The sequence below is a fragment of the Dendropsophus ebraccatus genome, chromosome 2 (genome assembly GCF_027789765.1).
Source record: "Dendropsophus ebraccatus isolate aDenEbr1 chromosome 2, aDenEbr1.pat, whole genome shotgun sequence".
NCBI classification, from domain to species: domain Eukaryota; kingdom Metazoa; phylum Chordata; class Amphibia; order Anura; family Hylidae; genus Dendropsophus; species Dendropsophus ebraccatus.
Window position 1 is genome coordinate 129,861,752 of NC_091455.1, and position 14,911 is coordinate 129,876,662.

At 42.6% G+C, this 14,911-nt stretch overlaps 1 protein-coding gene across 2 annotated transcripts in view; it reads right to left on the reverse strand.

Moving 5' to 3' along the window:
• Nucleotides 1-6,665: 6,665 nt before the first annotated feature.
• PIK3R4 (phosphoinositide-3-kinase regulatory subunit 4) overlaps nucleotides 6,666-14,911 on the reverse strand; it is a 35,957-nt gene continuing 27,711 nt past the window's right edge. For both annotated transcript variants that reach the window (XM_069958330.1, XM_069958332.1), the window contains exons 19-20: nucleotides 9,255-9,366; nucleotides 6,666-7,230 (exon numbers count right to left, since the gene is read on the reverse strand). In XM_069958330.1, the coding sequence (XP_069814431.1) occupies nucleotides 7,060-7,230; nucleotides 9,255-9,366 (283 nt within the window). In that variant the 3' untranslated portion in view covers nucleotides 6,666-7,059. The remainder of the gene's footprint in view (nucleotides 7,231-9,254; nucleotides 9,367-14,911) is intronic.

The following is a 14,911-nucleotide window of genomic DNA, read 5'->3' on the forward strand; positions in this document are numbered from 1 at the left end:
TTCATGTCGGCTGATCGTTGCAGTCGCTTGTTTTTCAACAAGTTGAAAAACAAGCGACTGATATAGCAGCGATCTGCTGCCGTCGCTCCGTTGAATAGGAGCATCGGCAGCAGACGCTGCTATATCCTATGGGCTGCCCGGACGATCAGCGATCCCCCGGGCAGCCCCCCCGCAGCTCCCCGCCGCCCCTCCCGCACTCACCCGCTCGCTGACGCCGCGTTGAATAGCGGCGGCAGCGAGCGGGGAACGAGGAGCAAACGAGCGCTAATAGTGCTCGTTTGCTCCTCCAAACGACTCGTGTAATAGGGGCATAAGGGTGTACCACCTCTTTACTGTCCTAGGCCTCCACAGATACTATTAGCCTATTTGCCACACTAAGTAATAATGTTGAATGTTAACCCTTAAAACACAGTAGACTTCCAAACATATATGAGGTATTATTGTTGGACCACCACAGATAATACTAACTCCTAAACTACCCTATATAAATACATGATAAACTGCAGTAAGTTTATTAAGTAACATCCTGTTTGCGTTACTTTTTCTCCTGATCTTTTAATTGCTGCAGCAATGTAAATGACGTGCTTGCTCTGGAGTTGCCATGGTAACAAGAGTACACTAAACTGGTATCTCTCCAATCTTCCCCATATACATGAATGTTTGGCACAGCTGACTGTTGTCTATGGGGAAGGAAGGAGTAAGCTGTGGCCAGACTGCTTTGGCAGCTTATCCCTCTAAAAACAAAAGGGTCACGCAGTTAAAATTATCATTTATCACTGGAGAGCATAAGCAAAATTTGGGGGGTGCAGGGGGGCAGTGGCTCCTGGGCCCACACTGGTAGGGGCCCACTGAGGTCTCAGAGGCTTAATGCTGTCTGCAAAAGCTATTTCTTTTGCAGACAGCCTGCAGAGCGATGAGGAAGGACCTGTGGTGACGTCATAAGGGGGCGGGGATGAGAACTGGAGAGGATACTTGTGGATGAAGGACCTGTGATGGTCATGAGGGGACGGGGCTGAGAATGGGAGAAGATGCTGGTGCATTAAGGACATGTGATTATTGTCCTCTTATATCTCCTCCTGTAATGTGATAGATAGATAGATAGATAGATAGATAGATAGATAGATAGATAGAAGATAGATAGATAGATAGGAGATAGATAGATAGATAGATAATAGATAGGAAATGGATATCTAGCAGCTTATCACATATCTTGGATTGTACATGTATGATCACAAACAACTCACTCCTTTGAGGCTATGTTCACACTGTGTATGTTTCCGGCCGTAGTGCGAACCGTGAATATACGCACGTAGTTTTGAGGTTGATGCGTTCGCTTGAAAGTATACGATATGCGGCCGCACAATGCACACTACGTATGAGCTTACGGCCGGATCGAATACGGCGGCGTGAAAAATGAACAAGACCATTGTTTAAGGACGGAAATGTTGACACTCACGGCCGTGGATTTCCAAGCGGTCCCGTACGGAGTACTTATTTCAGCCAAACTGAACTTGATTTTTCGATCCAAAAGGTTCTGTGTGGTTTACGGGGCTGGGCGAAGATTTCCAAGTAAATGATCTATCGCCCCTCCCCCTTCCCTGTATCCATCCCCTCCTTGGTTGAACTTGATGGACATGTGTCTTTTTTCAACCGTATTAACTATGTAACCTGTTTCAGATCGCTTCGAATCAAGCTAGGGAAGCATAACTGCACTACGGGCGTATGTTAGCGGTTCGTGCGCAGCCGGACTCATACGCAGTGTGAACATAGCCTTAATGTCTAAAAACTAATTACCTATACCACTATTATTTTTAGGCAAAGATAATCTGGTTAAAAGGGTTCTCCAGAATTAAGAAAAAAAAACATAGTTGCTTTCTTCCAAAACAGCGCCACACCTGCTCTTGTGTGTGGTATCACAACTTGGCACTATTGACTTCAGTCGAATACCACACACAAACTCAGGACAAGAGTGGTGCTGTCTGTGGAAGAAGGCAGCTATATTTTTCTAATCTTAAGCACTTTAAATTTTTTTGTGGTTCTATATGTGAAATGTACAGAAGCCTCTTACACTGCTCTTTATCCTTATCCACTATGAGTAATGTAGAAGAATATTCCCTTTATTATTCGGAAAGCCTTGTCACCTGCTCAGGTTCCCTATGGGTAAGGTTGGTTGGGGGCCCACTCAGACTCACTCGCCCCCCCCTAGGCTTAACCCCTAGCTACGCCCCTGCTGGAGAGTCAGGGGACCCCAATACATCTTATACTGTCAGCTGACCCTCCTGCTGCCAATAGATCTGGCCTTATAGCTACATTTTTTATACATGTACCATTATATACCAATAACATTTGTTTCATTTTGGTATTTTGACAGTATCAATAAACAAATATCCACCTCCAGGGCTGAAAACCAAATGTTCCAGCTTAATTAAAGGCAGAAAGAAAAGACTGATGTGAGTATACATTGCTTAAAGTTAAAGGGGTATTCCGGGAAAAACAAACTTTTCCCCTATCCAGAGGTCAGACCTTACGCGATCTCCTACTTTTCCTGCAGATAGTAGAGGAAAAGATTTATTCTTATATTTATTCTTCATTGAACCGCTAAAGTAGAGTGCTCAGCTCATTAGAGAATAAATGAAGCATGCACATGCTTGTTTTGCCCCTCCATTCAGCCAAGAGTAGGGTCTCAGCAGCTGAACCCCACACAATTACACTTTTACCCAGTGAAAAGGGGATTGGAATACCCCTTTAACATAATAGGCACCTTCATGTCAGAGCCAATAATTTACATAATTTCCACATACTTAGTATTACTTACATAGAACAAGAGTGGTACAGTTCCAACATTTCTAATAGAAAACATTTCCATACAGTGTATTATTCATCTTGTTTATTCTGTCAACAGGTAGCAAAGGAAAGGACTGAATTCCATGAATGCCTGATTTATTGTCTTTGGAAGACACTACTCATTTTACAATGGCTCGATATACTCTCAAGGTCCTTATCTTATGTATGGGTGTTGATAGATTTTCTTAAAACCCAGTCCATTAAGGCTAGGTTCACACTGCATTTTTGCAATCCATTTTTTTCATCCATTCTTTGCAAAAAACGGATGAAAAAAACGGATGCATTTGTTTGCATCCGTTTTGATCCATTTTTCTATTGACTTCCATTGTAATAAAAAACGGATTCGTTTGTTTTTACGGACACAAAAACCTAGCTGACACTATTTTTGTGTCCGTTAAAAAACAGATCAGTTTTTTTTTTTTTTTTACAATGGAACTCAATGGAAAACCGGATTAAAACGGATGCACACAAATGCATCCATTTTTTTCATCCGTTTTTTCCAAAAAACGGATTGCAAAAACACAGTGTGAACCCAGCCTAATGTGAGTAAAGTGATTGTTACATGTTCTGATATAATCTCTCATTCTAAGGTATAATAAATGTTTTGAATTCAGATTCAAAAGATCAGTCTTCTATGGTCCATAAACTCAGAAACATACAATACAGTACATACAATTGCATACAGCTCTGGAAGATTTACTAAGCAATCTATATCAGACATTTTTGGAAATCATGTATTTACAAAGATTTCTAGACTTCTCTAAATAGAGCATCAAACATTGTGGGGTGAGATGCTTTTGCATTATTCAAAGATATTTTATATTTCATTCCATCACATTTTTAAGATTTTCTTTTGTCAGTAGAAGGAAACATTCTGTAGACACTGAACAATTTTCATATCTGTGTTCCAAAACTGCATCTGTACAGTATATTATGCAAAGATAGAAGTGGTAGGCTCTCTAGAGCTTCTCTAGAACGTCTATCTTTATACAATTAATCGGTTAGTAAGGTGCTACATCAGGTAGTGCCCTTGAATCTCACTTTTTTCCATATATTGAACCCATACAGAGGACCTAAGGTCAAGCTAACACCGCCTTTTTTACAGTATGTTATACAGTTCTATATCTTTATTCAGTGGTTAAGTTTTATTTACATTAAACTGGATGGTGCTTTAACAGAAATGTAGTTGCATACATTTACACAACCAGGAATTCACCTGTATATAGCCGACTGCATTTGCCATGAGACATCCGGTGCCGCCATATTTGACATATAGCAAGCAGTAATGATAACGTATTCATCACATCACCGGGACATTCAAATAAATGTCTCAAACAAGCCTGATGTGTGTTAACGTACCCTAAGGGATATAGATCATTTATGAAGAAATGTTTGCAACTGGAAAATGTGAAAGCAATGAGTAACAATTACATGCATATGCTACAGAAACAGTCACAATTATGGAACATATTTTTCACCTTAGATGGGCCAGTCAATAAACAGCTTGAGTGGGCCAGTCAATAAACAGCTTGAGGACTGGCTTATCCCCAGCACAGCACCCTCACAACATATTAAGCCATTGGTTAAAGAAAGCTGTATAGTTCAAATAGCAACATGCAGGAGAGGAGCCATCCCTCATCTACAAGTTCCCAGCAGGCCCCACCTGCCTATGGTTGCTGTAGGTCTGACCTTGAAGGAAAAGAAGACTTCTTATCAGTACTGGTCTAGGCAGGGGTGACAATCAGAACAGTAATTCAGTTCAAAGGGAAAAGGGGGGGCGTCGGTGTGAATGAAGGGGTGAGCAGGAATACAGGCAAAGCTTAGTGCTGGAAAGAAATCTTAGGTTCAGGGGTCCTGCCAGCTCGTGCTTACCAATTACAAAGTTCATCAGTAGTCAACAACTAAAAAAGCAGGTGAGAATAGAAATGTGTGTGGTGTGTCCTGCTGACTGATGGGCGTGCTAGATGTATTGTTGATAGTCCATTGTATTTAAAATATTTAAATATTTCTACGATACCAGCCAATTCTTCCAGATGCCTTGCTTAGTCTGGCTTTTCCCCATTGACCTGTCTGGCACAGGTAACCCCACCAGGAGCACTACTCCCACCAGCTTAGCTTATAGGATCACCATGCAAGCGTCATCGCCACGTCAAGGTGAAGGCACCATGAGGGAGCTCCTCTACCCTAACCTGATTACCATCACAACCCTTAAATTACCTTTCCTTCAATAAAACCTATCTAGAGTTCCATTCCTGGCTTTGGTTTTAATATTCTGTCAGATAAACCTGTCTGTGTAAACACACTATTATGGTGCGTTCACACCTACAGGATCTGCAGCTGATTTTCTGCAGCAGATTTCATTTAAATAACTGAACACAGCATCAAATCTGCTGCAGATCTGCTGCAGATCCTGTAGGTGTGAACGCACCCTTAGGGAGACAAACTACTGTAAGAAAAAAAAAAAGTTTAATAAATGAAAAAAAAAAACCTTTCCATATTAAAAGTTTATCACCCCCCTTTTCCCATGATATAAATTTAACAAAAAATTGCTATTTTTGCTGTTATTAGCACGAAACAGCTGTAACGATCAGTGGAGGGTGCTGGCGTGCCATGCCGTTGTCTGCTATGGATTGCGAGTTTTAAAAGGACTGAATAAAGAAAGTTTTTATGGTGAGTGCACTCTCAATTTTTCTTCTATGGCAAGTATTGGATGGACTATGTGTATTCGAAGAGTTTGCACCTCCTAAACTGCGATCACAATCCGTTTCCCCTTTTACCTGCATAAACCTGATAAGAATCCCGTCCCTAGTATCCCGTAGTGCCGACCACTTTATCTTTATTTTTTTATTTCCAGATTTGAATGTTGCAATGCTTCATGTCAGAAAGGCTACATAATAATATAAGGCTTATCAGAAATCATGGATAGCTGAACACATTTCAAGGCTTTCATTAGCCTCTTCCTCAATATGGAAATGTGAATATTGAATCACATGGTGTTGGCATTCACTAAGAAGTAATGCACATATGCCCAGGTTCAGACTTCTACTAATCTAATACGTGGATCACTGGCCATCCCTATATCCAGCACTTGCCATCTGTCTGCACTGAGAGCAGACTTTGGCCAGACCATGTGAGAATACACAGCCGGGATGGGTGAGAGGTGTTTAACAGCACTGTTCCATTGGTCTAGCAGGCAGCAGTGCGGACAGATATCTGTTATAATCCTTACAACGATCATTCATAAATACAAACTGTGAAAATCTCACATTTACCTAAACTAAGATACAATATTGTATAAAGCCGACAACATTGTATTTTTTATTTTCCCTTTTTATCACCTATTTATCCGATTCATACGCATTTTGCACTATTACTTTAAACTTTAAAACAGACTGCTTAACTCTGTTTTTATATGACTACTCATCTATTTTATTTTCATTTTTTATCTGTCTTAATAAATGTTTTATTCTCATACTCTATCACTATTTATAACATTTTCTAAACCTAAACTATAGGACTGATCTATCCACCTAGAGGACCCCGAAACATATCTGTCTTTGCTGATTTGGCAGATTATCACTCCATGTAATAAGGACAACGATAAACTGATAAAACGATCATCGGCTGATCATTGTAATTTACTTATTTACTACAGCCAGGCGCTCATCGGTACATGTAATAAAAAATAAAAAATAATAGATGGGTTCACGCTGAATAGATGCTCTGTTTGAGATGTCTCATGCCATGGCAGATAACCTTTAAATAATCTGCTTTAAAAAACACATAACTGGCCGCTACATTAATTTGACAAAGAGGTTGTTTTTATTTATTTATTATTAATAATAGCAGTATATGAACAGTAGTGCAATACCCATACATTAGGATAGGTGCATGTAAACAAGACCTTAAAACACTATAGAAACTACAAGGTCTTAAATATTATGCATCCACAATTTACATCTGGTGTACACATAGGAATGAGACTGCAGTTATTTGCATATCAAGAGTAATACTAGAGAGAACATTTCCAAAAAAAAACAATTATTGCGCTTTTAGGAGCTTTCATACTAGACTTATGTCAAAGATGCAAAATAGTATTATGATAATGGCCTAGTATTGTATTTGGCCAGTAACCATGCAAAAACTTGCATAGCAGGGGCCATAGAGGATTCCACATTACCAGTTCTGCTTTCAAATTCCAGTTTTAAGACTTTTCTATTTCCACACTTTCACAATGCCATCTCGAGATGCAGTTACTATAAAACCTTGTGTGGTCTGGAAGGTGGCAATGTCTGTAATAATGTCATGGTGTCCTGCAGGCAATGACTCAGGTCCTCTTCGTGGAGCATCTTCACTGGGCCCCAGGGTATGCTTACTTTGAATTTCCTACAAATTAAATGATACTGTTTTACGATGAATGTAATAAATATGTTTTATGTAAAAAGATGGAAATATTATTATATAATATTAGACATGAAAAAAAAACACAAGAACAAGAACTACTGGCAGCATAGAAAAGGGATGAAAGTAATCTATTAGTAATCTATAAGCGAGGAACACTTCCTCCATCATTATCGAGGCATTACTCTTCCTATGGAAAGCCAAATGGGGCTTTATAGAAAGTAACACATACATTTTTGTTACTAAATAAAAAAACAGATACTGACTAGAGATGAGCGAACCTGGAGCATGCTCGAGTCGATCCGAACCCGAACTTTCGGCATTTGATTAGCGGGGGCTGCTGAACTTGGATAAAGTACTAAGGCTATGTAGAAAACATGGATATAGTCATTGGCTGTATCCATGTTTTCCAGACAACCTTAGAGCTTTATCCAAGTTCAGCAGCCCCAGCTAATCAAATACCGAACGTTCAGGTTCGGATCGACTCAAACCCGAACCCGGTTCGCTCATCTCTAATACTGACCCGTGGTATTTATATCTAATCCATTTTTATTTTCTGTATTTTAAATTTTCTATTAATTATTAAGAGACCATCCTTCCTGTGTGAGCAGCTGCTCCATTCTGTGAGTAGCAGTTCAAAAACTTGATTTACAGCAGTGACATGGACCATATTGTTTATTTTGACCACATGGATTATATCCTGGGAGCACAGCATATAGAAGTATTGTATCCAGGGGGCACTAATATATCATAGCAGCACAGCATGAGGCAGTTTTATATTTAGGGGGGCACCATTATGTCTTAGGGGTACAATATGTGGCAGCATTACATCCAGGAGAGACAGTATGTGGCACTATTATGTCACCTGTGAGTCTTTAGATTTATAGAGGAGATAATACTACAGTGCAACATCTTTATACTGTTTATATTTTAGTGGCAGGTGCAGTTGAGGTATTGTATGTGGGATGGAGGGGTCTGTATGCTGGGGCGTCTTATACTGTAGGTTACAGTCCATCCCTGATGGGCAACAGCATGTGCCAACCCAAATGAGATGAAGTGCTGCTTATCAGGACAAAGGGAAGAATATGTTTTTTTAAATCTCTACCACCTCCCTGGACTGGAAAAGTTTTGTTTATAGGAAATAAAAAATCTTGGTTGTGATTCTTTTCATGAAAAATCTGACATCATTATCCTAACTTTCTTAAAGTATTTGAATGGATAAGCAAAAAACTGATGAGCAGACTGATGCAAACTGATTGCAAAATGCTCACTTTTTTTCCATTGTCCATTTGCATTTTGGCTTTAAAAGACTGACTTTTGTCCATCAGTTTCCTTCAGTCAGCATCAGTTTGTATATTAGTTTATTTTTCTTCTTCAGTTTCTCACCTCTTCTGCGTATGGTCAGTGAAAAAAAATGATGAAAACTGTTAACTTCCAAGCAGATGTAAACGGAAATACCTTCTGTTTAAAGGGGTTCTGCAGGGCTATAAAACATGGCCACTTTGCTCTAGAGACAGCCCCTCTCTTGTCTCCAGATTGGGTGGGGTTTTGCAATTTAGTTCCATTGAAATAAATGGAGCTTAATTGCAAGAAAAACCTGAACTGGAGACAAGAGTCTCTGGAAGAAAGTGGCCATGTTTTTGTAGCGCCGGATAACCCCTTTAAATCTGTTCTTATTGACTATAATGTAGAAAAAAAACGGAGGAAAAAAAAAGCTACATGCAGGATTTTTTTTTCCTTTCACAAAACCGGAACACATGCAAACGGAGCACAAATATGACAAATGGAGCACAATAAAAATACATTGTAATAAGAGGGGCGTTGGACAGATTCGTCAGATTCCGTTTATGTACTTTAAAAACGGAACAGCTAAACAACTGTGGTGGAGAAAATAACGCCAGTGTGAACCTAGCCTAACATGTATACTGCTGAGATGTTCTATATATCAATGATTAAAACCTATTGCAATAAAATAAATCAATGCATTTGGCAAGGAATTTATATATTACCTGAACAACCTCTGTGCCTTCAATTATCTTGCTGAAATAAGATACAGGTGGCAGACTGTTGGTGCTTCCTGCGATTATATATGACCTCTTTGGACAAGCCAGGTTCCAAAATCTGAAAGCAAGATTACACAAATGTCTAGAGACGAGTATCAGCATGTCTATATTACATGATGAAGAAGTACTGTCAGTATCTCAGCTACAGGTAACTCCAGCATGTATTCATTTATATTTCTTAAAAAAAAAAAAAAAAAAAGTTTATCTTTTTTACCATTTTGCCGTTTTTAGTGTGGCCACTATGCCTAAAACTAAGTAGAGACCTCCTGTACTGTCTGTGATGGTAAGAAGAAGGCTACTGGAAAGTAATCTGTACAACATTACAGCGAATAGTGACACCAGCATATAAAAGGACAATAGCAGCCCAGCCTCCCCAGCCCAGTTACAATCAGAAAAATTATAGAAATTATAGAAAAAAAAAGGAAATGTTTAAAGGGGGAAGGACGCTTTTTGGATATAAATTCACGTTAATGAGAGGAAAAAAAAGCAGCAACTCACCAAACATCTTCATAAAACTTTAGCCTTTGGAGTAAGCATCCAACAATAAACATACTTTGGACAATGTGAACATACGCCACAAGGTTTACCACAAGGTTGTAGCCATTTTACACCATCCTAGGTGCTTCATCAAACTAGCTGATTACTGTCCTAGCTCCCACACTTCTATTGTTATTATGCTTCAAGGTTCGAAGATGTGATGTCACAGGTCCTTTTATGAAAGTATTGACTGTAGCAGTGTTGGCTTGCACTCCACCCATGTCCCAAGGGTGCTATAAAAAGAGATAATCTGGCTCCTGCAGTGTGAACAGTCATAGATGTGCTGCCAATTTTCCCTTTTTTTCTGTTGAATGTGGGGGGTGTGGCTACCTCCTGTTGGCTTGCACTCCACCCATGTCCCAAGGGTGCTATAAAAGAGATCATTTGGCTCCTATCTGCCCAGTTGTAGGCTTATTCAGCCCAGGAGAGGCCATTGCTAGTGTGAAAATGCTAGAGTAGGGTCTATGTCTCGAGGACGTCCTAACGTGGCGACATGGTACACTCTGTTTGATCAAATAGTTTGCAGGGATCCTCACTTTTTAATATCTACAGAGCAGGTGTTTACCGTGTGTACGCTGGGAGGAGTATATACAGTGAGCCCCTGCACCTGTCGGTTGCTGTTGCACCTTCTGTTTTTTTGTCTATACTTAAGCTACAAGCAGCGTCCAACCCGCAGTGTGAACAGATTCATAGATGTGCTGCCAATTTTTACTTTTTTTCTTCGACTGTAGCAGTGTCCCACCTCAGGTGCCGATTGGCTGAGGGGGTCCTGTGATATCATATTCTCAAAATTGGAAATGCTGTACAGCAGGGACTGGAGCTACTTACTACCTGCTGTGGCACGGGAACCAGTAAGGTAAGGTTGCTGTGTCTGTTTTTTTAATTTACCCCCTCTCCAGACATATATCTAAAAATTGTCTTGCTGGATTGTGCTGATATGGCTCCCAGCTGCACACTATACATCTACTGTGCAGCTCCCGTAGCATACCAGTCGCGTCTGCAGACGTATTTTACATCAAGAAAAACGCTGTTTTATTGCGGTGCACGCGGCTGGAAGAGGGGCGACAACTAGTTATCTGGGCAGAATGCTGACCATGACTAGTCACGGCTCTCTGCCTGTCAGCGTGCTCTGCTGGGATGATTGACAGACAGAGAGACCTGTTAGTGGCCTCTCTGTCTGTCAATCATTCCCGCAGAATGTGCAGACTGAGGGCTATGACAAGTCACATACCGCTCTCCGCCCAGATGACTAGTTGCTGCTCCTCTCCCGGCCGCAATAAAAACAATGTTTTCCCTTATGTAAAGAGAACGCTGCAGCTGGTATGCTACGGGTGCTGTACAGTAGCTGTATAGTGTGCAGCTTGGAGTCATATCTCTTTAAGTATCTATCTATTGGAGTGCCACAGCATTTTTTTGATATATACGCATAAACCCAGGATCCGGGTTAAGACTGCAGGCACCCACTAACTTATCTGAGTGCTGCAAGGAATTTTTCTTTTTCTTTAACCCCTTAGTGACCGCTGATACGGCTTTTTACGGCGGTCACTAAGGGTCCTTATTCTGCTGCCATCAGCTTTTTACAGCGATGGCAGAGAATAAGGCAGCGGGGCCGGGACGGCCCCCACCCCATCCCCCCAGCTACCGGAGGTAGCTGAGGGGTTGGGGCAGTGTGTGGGGTCCCTCCCGCCCCCCCCCCCTTACCGACGATCGCCGCTATTAACGTTATAGCGGCGGCCGTCGGTAAGGGGGATTACCGGTGCCGCCGCTGCTTTTCATCTCCCCCCGCCGTGAATGCACGGCGGGGGGAGATGAAATAAGTGTCCCCTCAGACCCCAGATCAGCCCCCCCTAGTAGGGAATCACTAACCCCCCTCCCCCGGCGGCCATCATTTCCAAGATGGCCGCCGCCATCGCTGCGAACAAACGATGTTTGTTCGCAGGGATGGAAAAGTTTAAATGAATGAAAGCCCCATGCTCTCCGCCACCGGAGAGCATGGGGCAGTCATCAGGGACCCCCCTGTGGGGTCCCGGTACAAGCGATCAGCGGTATATACTATATACCGCTGATCGCTTGTACCATGTGCCGCCGGCACTTTTTATCCCCTGTCACCATAAATGATTGGTGACGGGATAAAAAGTGATGTCCCCCCACCCCCAAGTCGCCCCCCACCCCCCCTGTCACCCCCATCCCCCAGTCGCCCCCCACCCCCCCTGTCACCCCCGTCCCCCAGTCACCCCCCCCTTCCCCATATACTCACCTGATCCTGGAGCTCCATCCTCCTCGACGTCCTGGCTGGTTATGAAGTGCGCATGCGCTTCACAACCAGCCAACTCTGGAAAATTTAAAGTGACAGAGACCAATTTGGTCTCTGTCACTGAACTATGATTACTGTGATAGAAAATATCACAGTAATCATAGTAATACAGTGAAAATGAATGTGTAAAGTACAAAAAGTGACAAACATACAAAAAAATAAAACACACACTTTTTATTATAGTAATAATTGCAGTTTACTCCCAAATTACCCCTAACCCTACCCCAGATTACCCGTAACCACCGCACGTTTCCCATAACCACCGCACGTTGCCCGTAACCACCGCACGTTGCCCGTAACCACCCCAAATTGCCAGTGACCCCCCTCCAGATTGCCCGTAACCACCCCAAATTACATTTACCAACCCCAGATTACCTATAGGCACTTCAGTTTAGCAGTAACAATCCCAGATTGTCTGTAACCCTTCCAGGTTGCACATAACCCCCCCAGGTTTCCCGTAATCACGCCAGATTGCACGTAACCACTGCACGTTGCCTCTGACCACGCCACGTTGCCTCTGACCAACCAACGTTGCCTCTGACCACCGCACGTTGCCTCTGACCACCGCACGTTGCCTCTGACCACCGCACATTGCCTCTGACCACCGCACGTTGCCTCTGACCACCCCAAATTGCCAATGAGCCCCTCCAGATTGCGGTGCCCATGCCAGATTACAGGTATCCACCCCAGATTGCCTATAAGAACGTCAGTTTATCCGTAACCACCCCACGTTGCCCGTATCCACCCCAGAATGTCTGTAAGCACAGCAGGTTGCCCATAACCACCCCACGTTGCCCGTAACCACCCCAGATTGTCTGTAAGCACAGCAGGTTGCCCGTAACCAGCCCACGTTGTCTGTAACCACCACACGTTGCCTCTGACCACCTCACGTCGCCTCTGACCACGCCACGTCGCCTCTGACCACCGCAGGTTGCCTCTGACCACCGCAGGTTGCCTCTGACCACCGCAGGTTTCCTCCGACCACCGCAGGTTGCCTCCGACCACTGCATGTTGCCTCTGACCACCCCAAATTGCCAATGACCCTCTCCAGATTGCGGTAACCATGCCAGATTACAGGTACCCATCCGAGATTACCTATAAGCACTTCAGTTTATCCGTAACCACCCCACATTGCCCGTAACCACCCCACGTTGCCCGTAACCACCCCAGATTGTCTGTAAGCACTGCAGGTTGCCCGTAACCACCCCAGGTTGCCGTAACCACAGCAGGTTGCCCGTGACCACCCCATGTTGTCCGTAACCACCCCAGATTACCTGTAACTACCTCAGGTTGCCCATAACCACCCCAGACTGTCCGTAACCACCCCACATTACCTGTAATCTCATTTTTTTTATTTTATTTGAGTAACTGCGCTATTCTAATAACCATTACTAGCTGCGGTTTTGCTCCAGCAAATTGGCACTCCTTCCCTTCTGAGCCCTGCTGTGTGCCCATACAGTGGTTTATGCCCACATATGGGGTACCATTTTACTCAGGAGAACCTGAGTTACAGATTTTGGGGTACGTTTTCTCTCCTGTTTCTCGTTAAATTGAGAAATTTCAAACTAAACCAACATATTATTGGAAAAATTCGAGTTTTTCATTTTTACTGGCCAATTTTGAATACTTTCCTCTAATACCTGTGGGGTAAAAATGGTCACCACACCCCAAAATGAATTCTCTGAGGGGTGTACTTTCCAAAATGGGGTGACATATGGCGAGATTTTACTCCGCTGGCACTACAGGGGCGCTGCAAACGGACCTGGCGCTCAGAAACTTCTTCAGCAAAATCTGCATTGAAAAAGCTAATTGGCGCTCCTTTCCTTCTGAGCCCTCCTGTGTGCCCATGCAGTGGTTTATGCCCACATATGAGGTACCTTTTCACTCAGGAGAACCTGCTTTACAAATTTTGGGGTACTTTTTTTCTAAAAGAACATAATATTGGAAAAAATTGAGTTTTTCATTTTTACTGTCTAATTTTGAATACTTTCCTCTAATACCTATGGGGTCAAAATGCTTACCACACCCCAAAATGAATTCTTTGAGGGGTGCACTTTCCAAAATGGGGTGACTTATGGCGAGATTTTACTTTGATGGCACTACAGGGGCGCTGCAAACGCACCTGGCGCTCGGAAACTTCTGCAGCAAAATCTGCATTGAAAAAGCTAATTGGCACTCCTTCCCTTCTGAGCCCTCCTGTGTGCCCATACAGTGGTTTACGCCCACATATGGGGTACCATTGTACTCAGGAGAACCTGCGTTACAAATTTTGGGGTACTTTTTTTCTCTTGTTCCTCGTGAAATTGAGAAATTTTTAACTAAACAAATATATTATTGGAAGAATTTGAGTTTTTCATTTTTACTGTCTTCTTTTAAATACTTTCCTGTAATACCTGTGGGGTCAAAATGCTCACCTCACACCAAGATGAATTCTTTGAGGGGTGCACTTTCCAAAATGGGGTGACTTATGGGGTTTCTTCTCTCTGCTGACACTACAGGGGCACTGCAAACGCAGCTGGCGCTCAGAAACTTCTTCAGCAAAATCTGCATTGGAAAAGCTAATTGGCACTCCATTCCTTCTGAGCCCCGCTGTGTGCCCATACAGTGGTTTACGCCCACATATGGGGTACCGTTGTACTCAAGAGAACCTGCATTACAAATTTTGGGGTGCTTTTTCTCTCATTTTCCTTTTGAAAATGAGAAACTTTAATCTAAACGTATATATTATTGGAAAATTTAAATTTTCCATTTT